General features: G+C 42.6%; 1 protein-coding gene across 4 annotated transcripts in view; it reads right to left on the bottom strand.

Moving 5' to 3' along the window:
• Positions 1-23,088, bottom strand: part of SEMA6A (semaphorin 6A) — a 129,528-nt gene that overhangs the window by 29,223 nt on the left and 77,217 nt on the right. For 2 of the 4 annotated variants that reach the window (XM_043912315.1, XM_043912319.1), the window contains 12 exons: positions 20,076-20,166; positions 16,257-16,376; positions 15,470-15,558; positions 14,396-14,613; positions 10,512-10,643; positions 7,566-7,721; positions 5,984-6,160; positions 5,482-5,622; positions 5,315-5,395; positions 3,046-3,104; positions 317-337; positions 130-180 (listed from right to left, as the gene is read on the bottom strand). In XM_043912315.1, coding sequence (XP_043768250.1) covers positions 130-180; positions 317-337; positions 3,046-3,104; positions 5,315-5,395; positions 5,482-5,622; positions 5,984-6,160; positions 7,566-7,721; positions 10,512-10,643; positions 14,396-14,613; positions 15,470-15,558; positions 16,257-16,376; positions 20,076-20,166 — 1,336 coding nt within the window. The remainder of the gene's footprint in view (positions 1-129; positions 181-316; positions 338-3,045; positions 3,105-5,314; positions 5,396-5,481; positions 5,623-5,983; positions 6,161-7,565; positions 7,722-10,511; positions 10,644-14,395; positions 14,614-15,469; positions 15,559-16,256; positions 16,377-20,075; positions 20,167-23,088) is intronic. The other 2 variants (XM_043912316.1, XM_043912317.1) reach the window with 1 other exon arrangement.

Here is a 23,088-nt window from a genome sequence, read left to right as displayed (position 1 = left end):
TAATTTTAGTGAATTGGGGCCCTGAGGTAGCAAAGGATCTGGTCCATGATGTTTAGGAATGAAAACTCTAAACTACCACAGGATGAGTGGCTTGAAGAATAAGAAAACAAAACAAAACCATAAACTGACCATATACTGTGTTGTAAGACATTTCATGATCTGGTAGAGGAGTTGAAATGTCTATAAAAAATAATGAGAATTTAAAAGTTAATTGAAAAAGAAACATAAGATTTGGAAATACTCGAGAGGGTTAGTGAAATAGGATTTCACGAATAGATTTTCATTGCTATTAAATTATCAGTAACATCTTCCTTACCATTCAGTGCCACGAAGGAATCTGAAAGACAAAAGGGAGGAGTGAGTTACTTAATGTTTAACACTCTGCTCAATGTGACTTTTGTAATCAGTGGGAATGAGCGGATACAGAGCTGCGCTAACATACAAGGCCTATACTAAGTAAGTGCTTTTTAGTTTCTGCATGTAACAGAAGATGCTTCATATTTGGTTCAGTTTCATATCCCTGTGTCTCTTTACCAAGTGGGTTTCCTCAAAGTCATGCCTTTGTTGCCAAGAGGCAGAGAAAAAGCAGGCGTGAGTGCAGGGCAAGGTAATTTCGATTCTACGTAAGCCCTGCTCCATCAGGAGGGACGTCTATATGGATGAGTCACGTCTGGACCACACTTAACGAGGCACTTGTTCTTTATATTCTCTCTCATTTCATCCTCCCAACTGTGCTGTGAGGAACTGTCCAGTATCACAATGTTCTGACCTCAGCAGGGGTTTAAGTTAGGAAATTAACAAAAATAAAAATCACACATATAGACAACATCCTGTTTTTGTACGTGCATGCACGTAAATATGTGCTGTGTACCTGGGTCATGTCACTGGTTCACTCAGCCTGCTCCTCAGCCTCTGATACTGGCTCTTTATGGTGTTTTCATTTCCCCTAAAACTTCTGTGAGAGAGTCCTTGTGCAACAGGTATCTAAGCCCTGTGAACACCTGGGTGTGACTAGGTAACAACTAACAGAGGTAGGTCACGCTCCAGTGGGCGCCACTAGAAAAGTCACTACCTGCCGCCTGGAGCAGGCACCCTATGTGCCTCAGTGGGAATGGGGTGTCAGGTTATGCGGAACACGAAAACACGGGGCCTTGACCCGAGACTGAAGGTAGATCTCCGACCTTGGACCTGAAGGCCCGCCCCGTGCTCCGCCCTGGGACCCGGGGGCGGTGTGAACCTGCTGGTGTAGTTGACACCTCAGAGAGCCAGTAACACTTTCCCACTTTTCATGTGTGCACCTATTCAACCCACATCGATACCCCTGTTTTTTCTACAGAGGCCTTTATCATCAACTCATAAAAATATGAAGAAAATATTCATTGACGTCAGCTAATTAAGTTCACTCACAGAGACACACATACAGACCAAAGCTTGTTTTCCCTAAAAACGGCACTGGAAGGCGCCAACTTGACTAAGGTCCACCAGTCAAACATCACACTGTTTCGCTGCACACACCTAACAGATCTTTCGGTGATGCCACTGTCTCCTATGTCTACTTCTTAATTCAGATTTTGTGTGTGAGGACATAGTAGGAAAAAGACAAAGGAAGGAGCTTTTGCCAATATATATTTGCAAACAAAAAATATATATGACCAAGAATTTGGAGATGAGGCTGTCTGAAGCCCTCTTTATTTAATTATGTCTCTTCTCCAGAAAAGATAAGGTATTAAATGGCACCTAAGAGTCTGTCATTTCAGGACTCATGGCTCAAAGATGGAGAGTTATGTCCATGGTTTTCATTATCGAATCAAGTATCAGAAGTAATATAGTTTCATTCCCCTAGGAGCTATTTCTGGTGCCATTCTGAATGCAAGCTTCTTGAAAATTCATCACATATAACATTTTGAAACATGGCAAACTAAACATTTTTCAAGGGTATGGCATTATTCTCTAAATTAGTGTTAATAAAGCATTTTCAAGAGAATATGGATATTAATCAGATCGCTGAACAGCTGGGCAGAGTTGTGACTAGGATCCTTTATATAAAGTTCTAACTAAAATATTAACATCCAACTAGTCCATCCTAAAGGAAATCAGTCCTGGGTATTCATTGGAAGGACTGATGTTGAAGCTGAAACTCCAATACTTTGGCCACCTTATGTGAAGAGCTGACTCATTTGAAAAGGCCCTGATGCTGGGAAAGATTGAGGGCAGGAGGAGAAGGGGACGACAGAGGATGAGATGGCTGGATGGCATCACCAACTCAATGGACATGGGTTTGAGTAAACTCTGGGAGCTGGTGATGGACAGGGAGGCCTGGTGTGCTGCGGTTCATGGGGTTGAAAAGAGTTGGACCCGACTGAGCAACTGAACTGAATAACTTTTGAAATGAACCCTGAGATTTAGCATAGTAGGTCAGTTCTTATAAAAAGGGTATTTTGAATCACTTTGTACTTAGTGGGTTCTTTCTGAACAATTTGTTTTTATTGCAAATGAATAAACATAAGTCTAATTAAAAAATAATTACTTTTGTTCGTTGATATGTTCAAGAAAATAGTCCCATTTAACTTAAAAAACAGAGTTCAGTGATCAACTTTTTAAATCATTTGTCTAAAAATTATGCCAATATTGTATTTTTAAAGACAAAATTAGTGCTGTTTTGGCTTTTTTTTTAAATAGTTTTTTTATTCTTTAATTGGAGGAAAATTGCTTTACAGTGTTGTGTTGGTAAAGCTGGTTTTTAAGTGGAAACGCTGATATAGCTGACTGTTCTGCTACAGGTTCATCCTCAAGAGTGAATTTGTTCCACAACATTTATGATAACGAACTAGGTGCCAGCATTTTCAGCAATAGCATTGAAAACTCTGGCTTCAAAAGACACTGTTTTCTCTGATATTTAGAAGGTGCTTTATGTTATTTTTGCATGTTTTAGAGGCAGCTGCACTCAACTTCACATGTGGGGTCATGTTTCTAGGCCATTCTATAAAAGCATCTTTTATCGACTAAATATCCCAAAACAAGCATGGATAAAAAAACTCCACTTACTGTGACAATCCCCCAGGCCATCGGTATTGCCACGCTCTATGTCCTGTTCAAAAGTCAGTCTTCAAAAGGAAGGAGGGAGAAGAAGACAGAAACAGATTCAATGATATGAGTCTTTATTCCAGCATGTGTCTTAAGTTTCACTAAAGCAACTAACACAGTTTGAAAAGCTGAGTGCCAGGTATAAAAAGAAGTAGATAAAACAGCTTGAAAATTTATCTCCGAAGTTTATAGAAATGAGTCCTTTGTGAATCTCCAAGGAGAAGCCATGATTTGGGCAGTCAATTCAGGTTTTATTCACGGGGTAAACAAGTTTGTGGATCACCTATATCACTCTTTGCTGCTAATGCCCTGAGCATTTTTGAAACATCTGAAAAGTTTAAATGTTAACCAACATCCTGATGGAAGTGATACAGAAGTCTATTTAAGAAAAGCGTTTTCCTCTCTCCTTTCTCTTTCACCCCAACTCTTGCCTTCCTAGACCTTTATCTATTTCTTTGTTTAGAAATAACTTTGTATAGCAAAGTGTTCACAGTGGTCGGTGGATATAAGGGGCCTCTGAGAGGACACAGGACACAGGGGTGTGTTTTGCTGAGACGACGTGGGTATTTTGTTCACACCTGGCCCCACGTCCAGTCCTCAGGAGTATTGCTCTCATGCTCCTCTACAGGTTCACTATTCTTTCAAGTCCACTAGGTTACCTTTGGGCTGCATAAACTCTATACCCCAAAAGGACTGATCTTAATAGTATCTATTTTGATTTTTAAATAAACACACTGGAATAGTCCAAAGGAGTCTTGTTTTTTTGGGGGAACTCTGCTCTTCTTTCTGCAACATAGTCAAAACTCTGATTTTGCAACTGCCTTCAGAGTTTATTTATGAGCCATCTCGGAAAACTACTTTGACAGTCACACCTTGATCTAATAATCTGCCGTGTTTGTTTCTAGTGTTTTTATGCTGTGTCAAAAATCAAATTCAGCCTCAAAGGATAAAGATTTCTAGTTGTAATGAAAGCCAGGATTCACCTGGTCCTGAGGCCACGTTCCAAGGAGAGTTCCACGTGGTTTGAACAGTTGGGTTCTCATGCTGACTTAAAAATGATTCTTAAAATTCAGTCTTATTACCTCTGTTACACCTTGACTAAAGAACGGAGATAGGCCATTTCTCAGCTTCTCTCACTGTGCGCTTCTGTGATTCTTCCTCCTTCGCTTCAAGGTCCCCGTGAAAAGCTATAAAGCCCTCACACTGTCGTCTGTCAGTACTGCTACTTGCAAAGCTGATCTAATACAGCATGGTGAGTCAACCCTTTGCATTAGCCAGATTTCCAGGTCAGACTTTACCGTTTACATCAGCTCTGTTTATGGGAATACTTTCCCTCAAATTATGCAGGTGGTGGTCAATCAGCTGTCCTATCTAACTTGCCATTCTCAGATGGGAGATGGGGCTCTCCCATTGTGTTGGGAGGACAATTCCTTTTGCCTGGTGGATTAGGGGAAGTGAAGAAATGACTATGAAAGAACTGTGCTGGCATCTGGCATCTTCCTTGAAATGCCATAACCTGTCAAGGACATGCACTGAATATTTCTCCAAATGTTATTTTGGATTTCAAATCCACAGAAGTAAAAGCATAAAGCCTTTGAACTGACACCATTCAAGCACTGGAAGTCAGGGTAACAATTCTCAGCACCAAAATCACATGCGTGGTACATTGGCTTGATCTAGCTGATCTGCTGGAGAAATGCCAAGAATTGATTGACTCCCTAATGAGGAATAGGGTCAGCTGTTCCATGGTGCAGGAGAAAGGTTTATTGGATGTGTACACCATGCTTGCAGTACAAATGCATTGCTTATTAACAAATGCCCTGCAGTTTCTTCTCAGCCCTGGATGGTCAATTACAGGGGCCAGTTTTGCTATGGCTGGGACAGACCACATCACTAACCTAATTGGTACCCTCCTGCTCCCCTTCTCTGCTGTTTTTGCACTATGATGATCAAGGCACATACCCTCTTGTCCCTCTCCCCAGGGAATACTTAAAGTCCACTGTGTTGTTTTTCTCTGTTTTTACTCAGTCTGAGGATGGATGATTAATCAATTGGAAGTCTGCCACGTGTGATGTTGAGGTGTTCTATGAAACGGGAAAAGGAAGGAGAACGGCTGGCAGTCACAATGATGAGGTATGTGCACAGAAGGCCGAGCGGCAGTGGTGTGTATGAGCACAATCAATCCTATGTTTAGGCCACTTTAAACTCTCCCATGCCTCAGGCTCCTTACCTGCTGCTGGGCGACAGATGGGCACACGCACCTGCTTCCTTTACCCACCCACAGTAGGGGTCTCTGGAAGCAATACAGGTTCTGCAGGAAGAAAATGACTGTGAGCTTACCTAGGACCCTTCCCTAAGTACCATGAACATCCAGTGATCAATGAGGCAAATACATACTTTTTACACTTGCCATGCCGCTCACACCGGCCAAGGGGAACCTTGATCACACAAGTGGAGAATGCAACATACAGAGAGCTGCTGGCTTTGTCCAGCTGCATGCCCATGATCCTCTTGTCTTCTACTCCGTCATAGCTGCACCTAAATTTTTAAGGCAGGATAATATCATTCACAGTTTCTCTTGGGCTAGTTCTCTTTTTCCTGCCACCACCTGACACCCCTGCTCCCAGCCTTTGAGGTTAGATCTCTTCATCTAATCTAACTGAAGAAGCAAAGGATCCTTATGTGTGCACCCACATACATACATATGTGTTTACCTAGATAAACGCACACATTAGCAGCAAGGAGAAAGTAATGCTTTTAATGTATGAAAGGATTTTTACAAATAATGCTAAAAGTCATCTAAAATGCATAAAATCTAAGCCTACCATGATTTCTCTGAATGGAAAAGATAATAACGTGACAAATAATTACTAGAAAAAGAACCAAACATTCTACGCACTTTTCAGGATTGTAAACGCTCATCTCCTCCAGAAAAAGGCTGTCATTTAGGAAACCACTGTTTCCTGTCCTGGCCAAGAATTTCAAGATGATTCCCTTCTCGGATCCCAGGAAAACCACAGTGTGGTTCTGATATGGGCCAGCAGCGGTGTCCACTGCAATTTTGGTCAGGCGGTATCTAAAATGACAGGATCACATTTTTTATATCTTTGTTGGTCTTTCATTAACGTGTCCCCCTTTTCCACTTCAAACAATTGTGATCGAGCTTTCTAGTAAGAATCTCAAGAAAAATATATGCATATAAATAATGCTCTCAAGCTGTTCTGCTCCTTTATTTCCATATGTAGAGCATTAGTATGGTTCCAAGGGGAGGAAAGAGGTATGTATGTGCAGAAGCCAAGTTACATAATAAATACGTAGCCATACCATCTGAAACCACTCAGCAATTATCGCTTCCATGAGCAAGAAGGAGAGACTGATGTCTTCTATGAAGAGGGGAAGAAATAAAGTGAACTCATTTAATATTTTACACTAACCACTAACGTTTCACAGAATACTGAAAAGAAAAGCCCTGGCTACCATTTTTCCACACTCTTCCTCTGAGATGCCAAGACTTGTCAATAAAACGTCAGGTTGGGAAGATTTTGGATTGTGTACAGAGGGGTTGAGATTTCTGAAGGATGGGGGGGAGGGGTAGAGTGTGAATGGCACTGTTAATAAATAAAAGGATATATAAGCCAAACAAAATTCATTTAAAGCCAAAGGTAAAGAGCATTAGTCCTTATCATCCTCTTGGGTAAGTCCTACATGGCATCTTCCTTCTCTAAAGTCCCACAGCAGTTCAACAGTCCATGGATACCCTTTTCTCTGTAAGCAGTGTGGCAGGAACTGGAAAACATGGACTCTTCTGCAAGTTATGGACCATGGTTTCCATCTTACGGGCAAGAGCTATTATAGTACTTTGTGCGTGCAAAGTTGCTTCAGTGGTGTCTGACTCTTGTCGACCCCATGGACTGTAGCCTGCCAGACTCCCCTCTCCATGGGATTCTCCAGGCAAGAATACTGGAGTGGGTTGCCATGCCCTTCTCCAGGGAGTCTTCCTGACCCAGGGATTGAACCCAGGTCTCCTGCATTGTAGACAGATTCTTTACTGTCTGAGCTGTCAGGGAGGCCTGTGTGACAGCTAACAATTCAGAGACAGTGCTCAGATGGAATCTGCAGCATGTTTTGCAACCACAACAAACAAACAGGTGTGTACATCCATTGATTGATTGTCTTCATGCTCCTCTACTTGAACACACGTGGAATTAACCAGCTAAGGCAAAGGAGACAACTTTGTTTCCTCTAATTGCTGGCCCGGGTCCAGTTACCCTGAAACTCTCTGAACTGTGTTTTCACTGGGAATGTAGTTATGGGGGTTTGGTGGCATCCACCCAACCGCCCAGGACTTCAGAACTGAGCCCAGGCCTGGATGACAGAAGGGGTTCGTGGCACTTCAAATCATGATCCACCGATGACAGGTCCAATGATCATGGGCGGCAACAGGGGAAATCCAGTAAGGACGCGGTTTGCCTGACACTCACCTGACCATCGTCCTCAGGAACCATGGCCTGTTGATGATGGATGGAACGGCCTCATCCATGAGCGGGTGCGTTTTGATGAAATTCAAGGTGTCATCAGGAAATTCATTGGAGGTGGTGTATTTTTCTAAGGAGGAAGAGCCGGCGCAGCAGCCTGGCCTATAAAGAAACAAAGGAAGAGAGCATCTATCACGCTTTATGGCAAATTCTTTGAATGAGCTGCTTCTCTGTGCAACTCACATGAGGGAAAATAGACTTGAGGCTCAGAATAGGAAGCTGAACAATGCATAATGCCACCAAAAAATATGCTTAGATTGCCTTGGGCCGCCTCCGCGCTCCATAGAGAAGCCTGAGCCAGGACCGTTCAGCCTTGGCTGAGAGCAGCCGGGTTTCCCCGCCAGAAACACAAACAAACCCCATAAACAGTGATGGAGCTCGAAACAAGTGAGACATTTGCACGTCTCTGGGACTGCTCTGCCTGTCCTAAAACCCTGCTAGGAGTTCTGGAGGTTCCACAGAAGGAGACAACTGGGCTGACTTTTTCACAAATGTAGAAAACAAAGGTGTTCAAAAAGTCGCTGGCCTTATGTAACCTGCTTTGTGGTGGTGGTTTAGATGCTAAGCCGTGTCCGTCTCTTTTGCGACCCCACGGACTGTAGCCCACCAGGCTCCTCTGTCCATGGGATTTCTCAGACAAGAATACTGGAGTGAGTTGCCATTTCCTTCTCCAGGGGATCTTCCCAACACAGGGACTGAACCTGCATCTCCTGCTTGGCAGGCAGATTCTTTACCACTAAACCTACCTGCTAGACTCAGTATAACCCTCTCTCATTACCAGGAGGTCAGGGAACCTTTTGTTTTTTATTGCTTTCATTTGATTTGGGTAGGCATGAAAAGCCAATTACACTGAAATTCTCATCTGAAAAGTCATTTTAAAACACGCTGAACAATGACACTGAAGATTGGTTTCTAAAAGAAATGACATGGTTTCAAGATTCAAGGTACACCTCAGCAAAGTCAGATTAGGGAGATACTAGCGCCAGTCTTGTCCAGACTGCTGGCCTCCCCTCTGGTGCAGGAGAGAAAAGCGGGCCCTGACAGCACTGGCAGGATCTAGCCCTGGGCGCATGCTTTCATGGCACTAACCCAGCCAGTCAGGGAAAGCATCCTGCTGTCTGTAAGAGGGACAGGCCAGCACGCGGAACGATGACCAGTGGAAAGTCACTTAAAGTATGCGTCCTGCTTGCCTGGAAGGTAGTCAACACTCCTTCAGAGAATCCACCTGACTTAGAGACTTTGACAATTCACCTGAGGTTGCCAGGGTATATTTTTTACAATTAGCCTGTTCTCCTTTAGTAACAGAGAAGGCACATGCCAGATGATTCAGGGGATGAGAAAGGATGGATCATAGGGGTTTCTGCCCTGGGTACAGTGATTCATATTATCTAAGGTAGTTCAATTCAGTGAATTGGGTTAGGTATTTTTGGGGGGATGGAATTGGATGTTGGAGGAAAGAGTTGGAAACCAAAAAAGTTTAAAAGACATTGGGTTTCCTTCCACAGATTCAGTGGAGGGAGCTAACATACAGGGATGTTTCTGTATTTTCATAATGTAGGTTTCAAATGCTGTAGGCGTCAGACACGACTGAGTGACTGAACAACAAAGGGAGGTGTGCTGTGTGTGGACCATAAAGAGGGTAGGCACAGGGCCGGGAGAGGGGTTCATCCTGTCCCAGTTAGAGAAATGAATGAACTGGTTTGTTGTTCAGTCACTCAGTTGTGTCCAACTCTTTGCGACCCCATGGACTGCAGCATGCCAGGCTTCTCTATCCTTCACCATCTCCTGGAGTTTGCTCAAACTCACATCTGTTGAGTCAGTGATACCATCAAACCATCCCATCCTCTGTTGCCCCCTTCTCCTCCTGCTCTCAATCTTTCCCAGCATCATGGTCTTTTCCAATGAGTTGGCTGTTCATATCAGGTGGACAAAGTATTGGACTGGTTTAGTGTACAGATTTGATGGAAATTACACAGGACCAAAAGTCTCTAGATTGTCTCTGGACAATAGGTTCCCCGTGAAAGCACTTTTGGGGCATGTTTTGAGGATGAGGGAATCTATGATACATCTGGACCCCAAACAGACTAGAACGCTCAGACCAGAGACATCCTAATAATGGCGCACTGCACCTGCTGGTCCCTACCTGCCCTTAGCCCGGGATTAGCTCTGATCCAGTCTAGTCACAGAATCCAGCGAACATCGGTAATATTTTACATTTTATTAAGGCTGAAAGACATGGGTCTCTGTGAAACTGAAGGGAAGCAGGGAGAAATGGTGGAAGTCATCTCCCCAGCAGCTTGCACAACACACTCTGTACCTCTCCGGGCCTCAGTTTCCTCAGCTATAGACCACTGGGGCTCCTGGGGTGGATGGCTCCTGTCATCCAAGGATTACAGTGGATAATCTACAGATATAGAATCTAAGTGAAAGACTAGAGAGTCACTGTTTTGAATATAACTTGGGTAATTTGGGGTTTTGGTTAAGGGAATGAAGGTAAATGGCCTCATAGGCCTTTCTGTTGTGTTGGCATTTGTATATGCCAGCATGGAAGGCCGGGTGTGCAGTTGATAAGATGCTCATTGTGTGTGTGCTAAGTTGCTTCAGTTGTGTCTGACTCTTTGTGGCCCCGTGGACTGCAGCCCTCCAGGCTCCTTTGTCCATGGGATTCTCCAGACAAGGATACTGGAGTGGGTTCCCATGCTCCTCCAGGCATACTCCTCCAGGGTATCTTCCAGTCCCAGGGATTGAACCCATGCCTTTTACGTCTCCTGCATTGGCTGGCGGGTTCTTTACCACTAGTGCCAACTGGGAAGCCCAAGATACTCATTATCACGGGAGCTAACTGCACCACTTCTGGAAATTTAAAAGAGCCTGATAAACATGGGCACATACCTGGGCTTAGGCACGCGTTCATCAGGAACTGGTGTCCATGTGGAATCTGGAGACTTCTGTTCTTTGAATCTCCCAGTAAAGACATTGGCGATGTCATGCATGTCATAGGCACATACTGCAGACCCAGGGATGCTGTGATGGGGCATTTCATACAAAGTGTTACTTATGCAACAGTTCTGCATGCCGTTTGGAAAACATACACCAAACAAACTTCCCTAGTACTGGCAGTTGAAATTTAATGTTCATACCCTGAACACTATAAATGTAAAAGGATCCTAGTGCATAAGGAGAATGTTTCAGTGAATCAAATTTGCCTTACTGGTCTTAAAGAAAGGGCTAGTTAAAGCAAAATCATAGGGAAAAAACCCCTTTTTTGGTCTTGTGTCTGGCACTGCTTTTATTTATAAAGGAGGAATGGTTGACCTGGTGATTTTCAAGTTTCATGAATTTCCTGAAATTAATTACCAGTCTTTAAACCAAAGATAAAATGTTTGGGCAACATTCTGCATCTCTGATATTGGTAAAAGTTTGAAGTAAAAGTGCCCCTGCTGTCCACATATTCCTTCTTTGAATTTGGCTTCTCAAGTCAAGGACATCAGTAGTGAGAATGTATGTGTGAGGAACCCAAACATATTTTATGTTAGTCACTGTATACTGCAAATTTTACTTCCTGTTTATTTGCATAAGACTAAACAGTTTAAATCTCTAAAGCACCAATGCTTTGCAAATAAAATGCTCAATTAAGTGCTAAATAATAATAACATCAGTAATCTCTACCTATAATTATATTCTTGCCTGGCACTCCTGGAAGGACTTTGGGGTTGTTTTTCATCAATGGTGAGAAGACATGAATTATTCATTCATCTAGGTACATTACTTGAACCTGTGTTTGTTTCTATGGTTGTTCCTTGATTTTGATCAAATAAATTTTAGGTACTGGCTGTCCAACAGTTTGAATCAGGCTTTGAGATAGTGGATCACTGCACACAGAAGCACCCAAGGCAAGACACAGGTGCTCGGCAGCATCAGCAGCATGCAGGGCAGGGAGAATGATTTGGCCTGGATTTTGCACATGTCGAAAGGATATGGAAAACACTCTGTGTATGATTAGGAGAATTTTATGCCATCTTTAATTTCATAAAGTAATTATTGAAGTATTACTAAGAAAGTGAGAAATGGGGGAGGATTAGAAAGCTTATTTAAAACAGAGTGGCAGGATAAATTTTAAAGTATGTAGTGTGTGTGTGTGTGTGTGTGTGTTTGTGTATTATTTACAATATTAAGTCTGTAATAAGACAGTGATGTCCATTTGTTTTGAAACTTCAGCGCTCCTAACATTATTTAATTTTGTAAGACTCTTTTCACATCTCGCTCTCCTAAAAGTAAGAGATATACACATTTACTTTAAATATTAAGAAAAAAAGGATAAATTTTGAAGTATTTTATGAGGCACTTCATAATCGCTAAAGATACCCTAGGGTTTATAATCTTCCTAATGTTAGAATCATGTGTAAAATCCTTTCTTTTTTCTTCCCTACTTTATCCCCTCCCTTTATTCCCATCTTCTGTTCATTCAGCACATATTTATGGAATCCCCAGTCTCAAGCAGTGAATGCTAAGTAAATAACAAACCGTGCTCTCAGCTGATTCACAATTCAGTGTGGCGGCAAGCAACAAGAGCAGTGATAATAATAATAACAGCAACAACTTTCCAAGACCATCTGGTAAAGGCAATATATATGAAAGGCTTGTGCAGAGTTCCAGGGGATGTGATTGGAACTGAGCCTTGGAGCATTCCCAGGAGTTCAGGGGGCAAGCAGATAGGTTGGGGGAGCAGACTTGGTGAGACAGCAGGGTGTGAGTTCGGTCAACCCTCTGCACTGGAGGAGGAGCCGACACCTGGCCATGATGGGCTTCCATGCCATGCCAACAAGGGAGCTGGGCTTTATCTTCAGGGCAAGAGGAGCCCCTAAAGGGTTTGAGACAACCTGACGTGATGGGAGTGGGAATGTGTGGAGAATGGGGTGGAAAGGGATGAAACCAGAGGGAGTAGTCGGAGAGGGGCTATTGTTTATAGATGGAAGGCTGGTCTGCATACTTTTGCCATTTTCTGATATTACTGACCAAATATGATTTCTGAGACTGCATTAGCATGCACTCATTGAATGTCTCCTAGGGACCTTTAAAGAAAATTCTTTAAATGGAGTGTGTGTAATATTTAGGAATCTACTACTTTGTTGTAATCACAAAGTAACTCATTTTCTCAAAAAACGTTAAAAAAAATTGGAAATGTGCTCTGAAATTCCACCAGCACTTACATTCCTATGTTCCAGAACAATCTTCTTTTTCAACACTCCTAGATACATGGGTTCCAAAGTACAAGCAGTTAAGGTCTGAATTTTTACATCTTTTCTATTCTGAAGTCTAAAAATTCCTTCAGATGGTCACAACTTACTTAAACATAACTAAATACTTTTTGCTGTAATATAGGTTTATGTTTCCTTATATCTTCAATGGGGAACTCTTGACCCTTGCCCTCTGTATAATTGAGGAATGTTATTTCATCCTTCAGTCTGCTCTGTTGTGGGCTTTACCCAGTTCTTAGGCATTTTTTCCTAGGCTGTCCTCCAGCCTCATCAGGTATGTTCCTGTCATCTAGCCATTCATCAGGTTCTTCAAAATCTTTGTAAAAAGTATAATCCAAAACAAGACAGTGTATTCTTAGCAGAAGCTCAGAGAGAACAGACAGAATTGTACATAGTCTAGTGCAGGTACTTCAATTTCTTGGCCGCGGCCAGAGTGCGGATCATTTCCACAGGAGAGTGCTAGGACTCTGAGGTCTGGGAGAGCCGAGTTCCAGGGAACATGGTGTCCCTCTTCCTCTATTTTTGAGTCTCCACACGTGTCCACTGCTCCAGGAACAGTTATTAGTGTCATTTCATAGCTCAGTGTCTTAGCTTAAATAAACACAAAAATACGAATGAATGGGCTGAGACTCAGTATTTCTCAGTACAATGTTTGATGACTTGTAAATCCTCAGGGGTGGTGGTGGTGGTGGTGCTCAGTCACGTCCAACTCTTGTGACCCCATGGACTGTAGGCCACTAGGCTCGTCTGTCCGTGGGATTTCCCAGGCAAGCATACTGGAGTGGGTTGCCATTTCTTGCTCCAGGGGATCTTCCAGGCCCAGGGATCAAACCTGCATCACTTGCATTGCAGGTGGATTCTTTAGTACTGAACTACCAGGGAAACCTAAATCCTCAATAGAACCCTCCAGAATCAGACAGTGGTGCTGTGGTTGGGATTCTGGTTCCTCTGACAGGATGATAACCAGGTGGGATGCCAGGTGGACTCATCTACTTCCTAAATTTCACTGTGCAGCATTTTAATACATATCCAGTGTTTTTACTTCAAAAATTACTGATCTAGTCATAGAAATATTAAAAGTCAAATAAAATGTTAGGTGACCTAGAAAAGAGGAACATTCTTGAGTGCCAGAGCTGCTGCTTCTATCTGTGGACTACCTGGACCAGACAGTGTAATTAAACTCGGTTTCCTCAAGTGTAAAAAGAAGGCAACGGTATTCACTTTTCAAGATAATTAGAGGGGTTGAGAAATAACACATGAATAGTGTTTCTGTCCCAGACATCTGAAAAGAAGATATTGGTATAATTTATCTCATTACTTTCTCCAAAATTCTACTCTAACAGCACTTATACCGATTATCCATTTGTGAATGAAGACTGAGTGTTAAGTCCTTGTTAGTTATAAATAGTGAATGGCAGTGTTTCCATCAGTTGCAAATCTTGTGTATTAGACAAGAGCCTCTTGGGAAAAGGAAGCCGGGAAGGACTGATGAAGTCCGCACCGCCAAGGCATGGTTACCTGTTATAAGGTGTGGAGAAGGTTGCCAGGACAACATCACGGCCATGAATACGAATCACGTCGGTAACTGCCTGCAGGATGTTGAAATAAAAATGGGAGTCCCCGGGAACGGAGCAATTGAGGCGAGCCTTCAGGAAAGAAGTCCACTGCTTCTCCAGGACTCTCTGAGACCCTCCCATGTCATTCTTACAAACCTGAGCCACCCTTGGGAAAACTACCTGCAGAGGGAAAATGCGGAGAAGAGGAAATGCACTTACTTTGCATGGAGATCTTGGTAGAATTTACCTTTCTTAGAAAAATAGAAACAGAACAACAAGATGCTTAATTTAATCCTGTGTTTCTAAAATCAGTGGCAAGAAAAAAGGGAAAAACTCAGCATTGGAACAGCATGTTTTGAAAGATAAGGCTGTGGCATTTAATACAGAACCATAAATCCTTCAGGGGATCAGCTCCCAGGCACATACACTCATTTCCATACAGACTGCTTAGCTTTTTATTTCCTCAAACAAAAGCACACTTTGTATGCGCCATCTCTGCCATCCTCCCTGGCTGCCTCTGGGCCCTGCCTCTCATGCCCTGAATTCCTCTGACTGTGCAAGTCACCCTGGTATCGAATTTGTGCCCTCCAACTCAGTGGTCTTGATCCGCTCTCTGGTAGAAATAATCGAAATAGACATCCCTTAAGTCTTCTATTGCTTTTTGCAATGAATACAGTCAAGACCCTGGGTTTGCTTATAGGTATTGAATAGTTACTTTCTCTCTGTAGAGCAGCTCAATTTAAAACAAAACAAAACAAAACAAAAAAACTTGATGAGTAGACCTGGAAACCACATCTTTCTTAAAATACTTGAAACTCATCTGTTTATTAAGTTTTCAGTGTATTTAAGAGGTTTTCCCTGTATTCTGTTACTAATCAGAAAAAGCATATAGGGGTTCAAGGAAGCAAAATGTTTCACTTCCACCAATCTTTGTTGGGTCTTCTCAAAATGATGACCTTGTCCTTAGATTTATGGTTTCATTTCCAAGCCATTCATAACCACATTGACCCCATATTAAGACATTCTCCCCTCTTACCTTTCCCATGCTGTTGTACTCCACTGCTATTTCCCTAAAGAAGAAGTAGATGTAGTCTCCATAGTCTACCGCTTGGACAAAATACGGTTCTGTGGACAAATGGGCACTTTAATTGGGGGCGTGTCACACAGAGTTAAAAGAACTGCAATCAGTTGCAAGCAAAGACATGTTATGAAATAAAATTGTAGGGCCATTAGACATTTGGTTAACACTAACCATTTCTAGTGACTTTACACATGCAAGTGCTTAGTGATTTCCAAAAGCATTTAAGCTTACAGATTTAATCTTTCAGAAGCAGTTGCAATGAACAATGAAGAATAAATGAGTTTTGCATATCTCTGTAATTTTATTTTCTACAATACAAGGCTCATATTACAGAACAGATTTTGTACACATTGCCTTGTCAACCTTGACTCATTCGGGTTGTGAACAGCTTTTTTCCTGTTCCCCGCCACCTCTAATTCCCCGTTCCCTTCCATGAATGAAGTGTTTTGTTTAGTTGTTTTCATGTGGGACTTTGGAATGAGAGCTTGAAGCAGGAAAGATGAATGTAATGTATTCTATTATAGTGGTGTTGGTAGTTTTGATAATACTCCAGAAACTCAAGGGAAGTGAACAGGGGAGGTAATAAATCAACTTGGGGCAAGAGATGCAATTTCCACCTTCCTGTCTGTGAGAAGCCATTACTAAAATGAAACTACAATCTGGACCATTCAGATGCTAAATCTCCTTCAAGATATATATCTCCCCCGCCACACCTCCTTTCTTTTTTTAATTGTTTGTTCACCTTTTAACCATTTTGAATCATGCTTGACGGTCCGTAGGGTTGGGCTATCTCCGAGACTCCGGTAGATGACTGCATCAATGGCAAGGAAGTCTGTCACTGTAGCAGAGTATAGTTTTCCATCTTTGAAGAGAAAGATGAGAGGAGAATATGGTTAGAGCAAGATGGTGGGCATGGGGGAATAATAGAGACATCCCCCACCTGGCTTTGCTATATCAGGCAAATAAGATAGGACAACTGGGACAAATCCAAGAGTCACTAGGGAAATACTTGGCCCACATTCCTAACCATTTTAAATTGGGATCACGAGAGATGAAACATTTTTCATTTTTAAATTGCATGGCAATTTCTAAGCAGCAGCAGCTCAGGGAACAGGGTAAATGAAAAATGTTGTTTGCTTCACTCCATTAGATGGACCTTGACTGAAATCTCAAGGCCAAGGCCCCTTGGACACTGTAGCCACCACCATACCGTGGTACACTGGATTAGGTAGGAGCCCCGGGAAAGAGAGAGGCTGATTGTATCACCAGAAAAATTTAAGTGCAAGCAGAAGTAAGCAAGTCTGCAGCCTAAGCAAGTGAGGGAAGTTGAAGAAAGAGGATTTGTAAGCAAAAAAGAGCTGACTAAAATTGCTACATGTAATCATACTTTGATTAAAAACAAGAAAAAAAAGAAGATTGGTATGTGTATCTTTTCTGAGTCTCTGCTCCTCTTTACCTCAATCAGGAGAGCCACTAAGTCCTACGGATCTAGCTTTCCATTTAAGAGATACTTGTTTCAGTATTTCCAAAGTCTCAAACCGAGAACATTCTGATATACAAGAAGCCAAAATAAAGAAGGGGAAGGGATGATGCTGAGTTCAAACTGGACTTTTCTTTAAGAATTCATGCTCTTTGGGACTTCTGCTTGAGGATACATCCAAGGCAAAAGAGAGACAAGATGATTGAAAATGAATCCTTAAAATTTTTGGTTCTTTTGCTGGATTAGCAAGCATTCTTTACACAGATAATCAAATGGGCTGTTCTGGAATAGTAAAATCTGTGTAGATGAAATGGAAACAATAATTATATTCAATATAAAAAATAGCTTCCTTTGGCTCAGCTCTAATGGGTTACCTGTCTTCATTAATTGTGGTTTCCAGAGCCTCTTCAGAAGTGGCTTATATACATCACAGTTCTCTTGAAGTTCTAACCCTCGTGCGATAAGCATATGGTTCTGTTTTAAATAAACATACCTAAGCAAAGTCTTTGAGGTCTGTTTTTGGTCTTAACTGATATTTGCTCAGTTTCAGGTAGAGCTGTCTTCATATCTACATTATTGGCAGTCATATATCTGTACGTGTTGACCTTCTGGGTTAGATTTTGGCTGCAGACAGCAAAGCTTTCTATTGACACACATGCGTCTGCAAAAATCACAATTTTTCTTATAGAATCATAGCTCCGGGTCATATGGATATGCCTGAGGAGGAGAGGACAGTGGGAGCTGTGTGTGTGTGTGTGTGTGTGTGTGTGTGTGTGTGTGTGTATGCCTGAGGAGGAGAGGACAGTGGGAGCTGTGTGTGTGTGTGTGTGTGTGTGTGTGTGTGTGTGTGTGTGTATGCCTGAGGAGGAGAGGACAGTGGGAGCTGTGTGTGTGTGTGTGTGTGTGTGTGTGTGTGTGTATACTGCTGGTGAACACTCCTTCATACTTTGTTTTACATTTTAAACTGGATATCTTTCCAGAACTTTTCCTTGTAAAATAGAGTACTATTTTGTCACTCTTGGTAATATGACAACTATTTAGGGGCAACAAGTATCTTCTGTTTATAATGGTGGAAGTTTTAAGAGCTTTCAAGCATTGCAGTGAACATGGATTCAGATACACCTTCTGCAGCTGCTAGATGGTTTCATGGGGCTTGCTCTTGGAAGGTTGGTGGCCTTAGAAAACTCCTGCTCATTCTCCTCTTTCTGCCTTGGGCTGCTCCTTTTTCATTAGTAAATTTACATTCTCCACTGCAGTCCACAACCTCCATTACTCTATTACTAACGCAGGTTCCAAGTGTCAGAAAAGTGCTGCAGCAGAAATTAGGCACTTAAGAATATAATTCTCAAGCACTCTTTCCAGCGGCGTTGCCCCTACCCATACTTACAAACAGATTTACATGACTTTGTGTTTCTTACAAGGCTGCTTGCTAGGAATGCTCTACCTTTGGAGGAGAACCTGAGAAACCTTTCCTTCTTAACTTGGCACAAACTGCCTCTTCAGTTTTTGACTGCAGATTTGGGTTCACAAATGATGACACTGAGGATATGGTTCAAGGAGCTGATCTTTTTTCATAATTAAAGCCCTAAAGTTCCTCATCAAGCTAGGATGCGCCAGGTTTTAGCTGTGGTGATGGAAATTATAGCTAACTGCTTTATTACATTTCATAACAATCACTATTATACCAATACTTCTCCCTACACCCACCTCAATGAGCACAGCTGGCAATGAATTCCACAAAAATCCCCATCTGAAAGTCATGGCTTATTTGCTTTCATTCTATATCCTTTGCAATGGAAGGAAGGAGTAGCAATGGGGAGTGTTGGTCAACCTCTGATCATCAGCATCATCCCTTCAGCCACTACAGTTCTATCAGAGACAGGCATGTAAGCTCATGAGGTCATGATATTTGAGAAGATGTGCTGGTAACCAAGAGAGCTTCCAGAAGCTTCCTTTTGCCTCTTTCCTTCTCCCTTCTATATGTAGACAAGGGGATGCGTGTGCATGCTAAGTTGCTTCAGTCACGTCTGACTCTATGCAACCTTATGGACTGACTGTAGCCTGCCAGGCTCCTCTGTCCATGGGATTCTCCAAGCTAGAATACTGGAGTCAGTTGCCATGCCCTCCTCCAGGGGAATCTTCAAAACCCAGGGATCAAACCCACATCTCTTAAGTGTCCTGCATTGGCATGTGGGTTCTTTACCACTAGTGCCACCTGAGAAGCCCAGACAAAAGGATATGTAGCCCTAATTGAGACCCAACAGCCATCCTATGACTGTGAGAACAGCCAGTCTCCCTCAGAGAAAGAAAGAAAACTGAGCAGAGAAATGAAAAGGACCTGCGTCCTGGATGAGATGAATGAGTTGTTGAATCAAAGCCACTCCAAAGTCTACCCCACCTTAAATATTCAGTTCACACCGGGGGTTTGAGGTGGGATTTTCTATTACTTCAGCCCAGACATGCCCTCACCAGTATGCCACATGTTCAGCGCAAACTTGTTACTCTTTCTGAAGGCAGAGAAGTATGGGTAAGCATGGCAAAGACTTGTCTTAAGAAGTGAGGAGAGAAAAAAAAAGAAGCAAGGAGATCAAACCAGTTGATCCTAAAGAATCCACCCTGAATATTCACTGGAAGGACTGATGCTCAAGCTGAAGCTCCAATACTTTGGCCACCTGATGTGAAGAGTTGACTCACTGGAAATGACCCTGATGCTGGGAAGGATTCAAGGCAGGAGGAGAAGGGGACGGCAGAGGATGAAATGGTTGGATGGCATCACTGACTCAATGGACATGAGTTTGAGCAAACTCCAGGAGATAGTGAAGGACAGGGAAGCCTGCCTGATGTGCTGCAGTCCATGGGGTCACAAAGAGTCAGACATGACTGAGTGGTTAAACAACAACGAAAAAAAAAACACACCAAAAGTCAATTTCCATATGAATTTCAAATGGAAAAGGCATTCTTAGTTACAGTAGTCACCAGAGAATCAAAGGACAACTGTGACTCTGCGAATCCTCCAGAGCCACAGGCTGAGCCCACGAAAACAAATGCAATGAGGAGAAATCAGGAAATCAGGTCGTTTACCTGCAAACAGTGCGATATTGGCATGTTTGGCATCGTAAGGGCATCTGGCCATTCCGCTAAATTCATCACCCACAGGTTCCAAAGTATCCATCTAAATGAAATAATAGGACTAAATTAGGAACAACAACCGACAGTAATGACAGCAACTAATATTTACAAAGCACTTAATTTTTTGAGCAATTTATATGCCTGGTGCAAATAATGCTCAAATACCCTCTGAGGTTAAGTCTTTTGGTTTCAGATGGGGAAGCTGACGTTGACAGAGATTAAGTCACTTGACCAAGATTCTGTAGCTAGGAGAGTCAGAAGAATCAGTCATGTCTGCTTGACTCAGAACCATGACAATAAAGAGATTCCCATATCCTCCTAGAATGCTAGAGAAATAAGCATCTTTTTCCTTGGAAAAGGGATTTCTGACGTATTCAGCAGGAAAACATATTCCCCCACCCCCTAGAATTATCTGCTAATTCTAAGCCATGAACTCTACAGAGAATGACCTCAGTTTTGGTTTTGTTTTGCCAGAGGAGTCTTGCCTTTGTGGGTTAAGTTCTAGGAGAAGACTCTGGAATTCTTTCTCAGGTTACCTGCTAGAATAGCATGGCATCAGCAAGCATGAAGAAAAACACGGATGCAAGCAGAGCTCAGGAGGCCTTTGCGCCTACTTCAGAAACATGTCTGAGCCTCAGATTGTGTAGACGAGAAAGAGAGGCCCAGAAGCTGAGAGGCTCCCATGGGCCCCAGATATGAGCAGTGTGCTTGCCTCGTGACTCCCAACTCCTCGTGCCCAACCCAGACTTGTTCCTGGTCACCTGAGTATGTTTAGTGAAGGAAAAAGGAAAACTAACTGTCTTTTAAAAGGGCAGATTGCATACGAAAACTTGGATTTCTTGCATCTTTTGAACATGTGGGTAAGGCAATTCAGGCCCTTCTCAGCCAAGTGGCAGCAAGCTATAGTTGAGTAACGGCTACCCCTGCCATTTTCTTCAGATCGGCATATAGTCTCTCGCACCAAGACCCCTTTACCCATAGATTGTATTGACATCCTGCTTGCTTCACTCCTACAACTTACCTGCCTGGCTCATAGGCATTTGCAGGTGAGGCAAAGTCTTACCAGCTGTTCAACAAATTCATTTCCCTTTCCTCCATATCACACTAAACTACATTTCCCATCCTCCCTTGCAGTCAGGTGTGATCACATGACTGAGCTCTGGCCAGTGGGGTGGGAGTATAAGGCTCTGCCCCCACCTCTAGGTCTTGCCCCAGAAAACCTCCCCAGATCCTCCACTCTTGCTCTCTTTCCACCTTCTTCCCTTCTCTTTTCATCTTCTTCACTGGATCTTACAGAGGATCCAGTGGAGAATTCCAAGATCCTAGGAGATCGCAGGAGATGGCAGACATATAAGCAGGACGGAGCTGGCTTTCTGAATAACCTCTCAGAATAGAAACTCTCTGACTGACCCACACTTGACTGTGATGTGAGCAGGAAATGAACCTCTTGATCAGCCGACAGTGCTTGGCCCATCTAGACCAATAACTCAGGGGTTCCTCTTACCCTCCCTTTTTAATCTCAGCATCACAAAGACCAAACAGTGATCTCCTCCATAGCACTAATGTTCTGACTCCTCTGTATTTCAGTCTTCTTTATGGTTTTAGGCTATTTTGTTTATCATCTGGCAGTGGCATAGTTTGACTCCAAATATGAAAATGGAAAGAAGACAAACCCAAGACAGCACTGAGGAAGGATCTGTGAAGTGCCCTTTAGCACTAAAATCAAAGTGCCTGGAGTTGCCGCCCAGGAAGAAAGAGCAAGATCCTTACTGAGCAGCCGCTAGTATAGTCCAATCAATTGTGCCCTTTGCCCTCAACTCACAGAAACTTTTCAAGGATAGGACAGACCTTTTCTATGTGCAACCACTTTGGGATCTCCCCCATCAAAGCCATAATGCTTCTTTAAACTGTGGCTGAGAATCACATAAAGCAGTTGTGTTAAAAACACATTTTTAGGAGAAAGATGTTCAAGTTAGACACCCTTTAAAGCAAATGTACTCTTCGCCGGCACATGTTTATGAAAGTCTTTTCCTAATATTTTAGCCCAACAAGAGCTTCCTGTTGAACTGCAACAGACTTTACAGCCATGACAAGTATTCAGAGTGATACCCGCTATACAGTGATGCAACAGAAATGCCGTTATCCCAAGCAGTTGCAGGCTGTGATCCTGCCCATGGCGAAACTATAATATAAGAGGGGGATATATTTTTAAAAATGTACCTATTTCTAAAAAAGCGGCCACAGCTATAGCTAGTCAGGGGCGGGAAGCAATGAGGAATTAATGTATTGGTTTGTGAATTTGGAAAGGTCCAGAGACAAGACAATGCCATGGTGAAATCCTCTTTCCCTGAAGTAAGAACTAATCCTTGTAGCAGTCATCAAATCTCAGACTTAACAATAGCCCCTGGGAAATTAAATCACTGTAGGGTAGAGATAATTATACTAAGAACCAGCCTGACTTGTGCAGAAGTTCAAGAGGTTTAGAAAACAGGAGGGAAAAGGTATGGAGTGTAAGTTGTAGATTTATAATGGACAGCCTTCAGAATTCTTTCCCAGATAATCTTATTTGGGGCTCTAATCTCTCTAATATATTCAGCTTACTTCTGTTATAAAACTTGTGGAAGTCAGGGCACGGTGCAGAAGCAGAGACCAAAATTTTGTCACCTTCCTGCTTCAAAGTAGTTTCACTTCATGCTTCTGAACTCTGTGATTTGGGTCTTTCAGTGGAAGACTGGCTATTGTTTTTGCTTTGACCCTTTGGTCCTGATCTGGTGATTAAAAAGCACTTATGAGATAGGCTGTCCATTTTCTCTGAAGCCAAATACATTATGTCCCATGTCCTCGGGAAATTCCCAGTCTGCCCGGAGAGTCTAAAAACACTTTTCTGAGCAATGCCAAGCGTTCTCATTGCCATTCTCCATGCTAGGTGTATCCTGTCTGTCGTTCCTGAGAGGCCCTGGGCTCC

This window comes from Cervus elaphus, chromosome 9 (genome assembly GCF_910594005.1).
Source record: "Cervus elaphus chromosome 9, mCerEla1.1, whole genome shotgun sequence".
NCBI lineage: Eukaryota > Metazoa > Chordata > Mammalia > Artiodactyla > Cervidae > Cervus > Cervus elaphus.
Note: the sequence above shows the minus strand (reverse complement) of the source record. Positions and strands in the feature narration are given on the sequence as shown.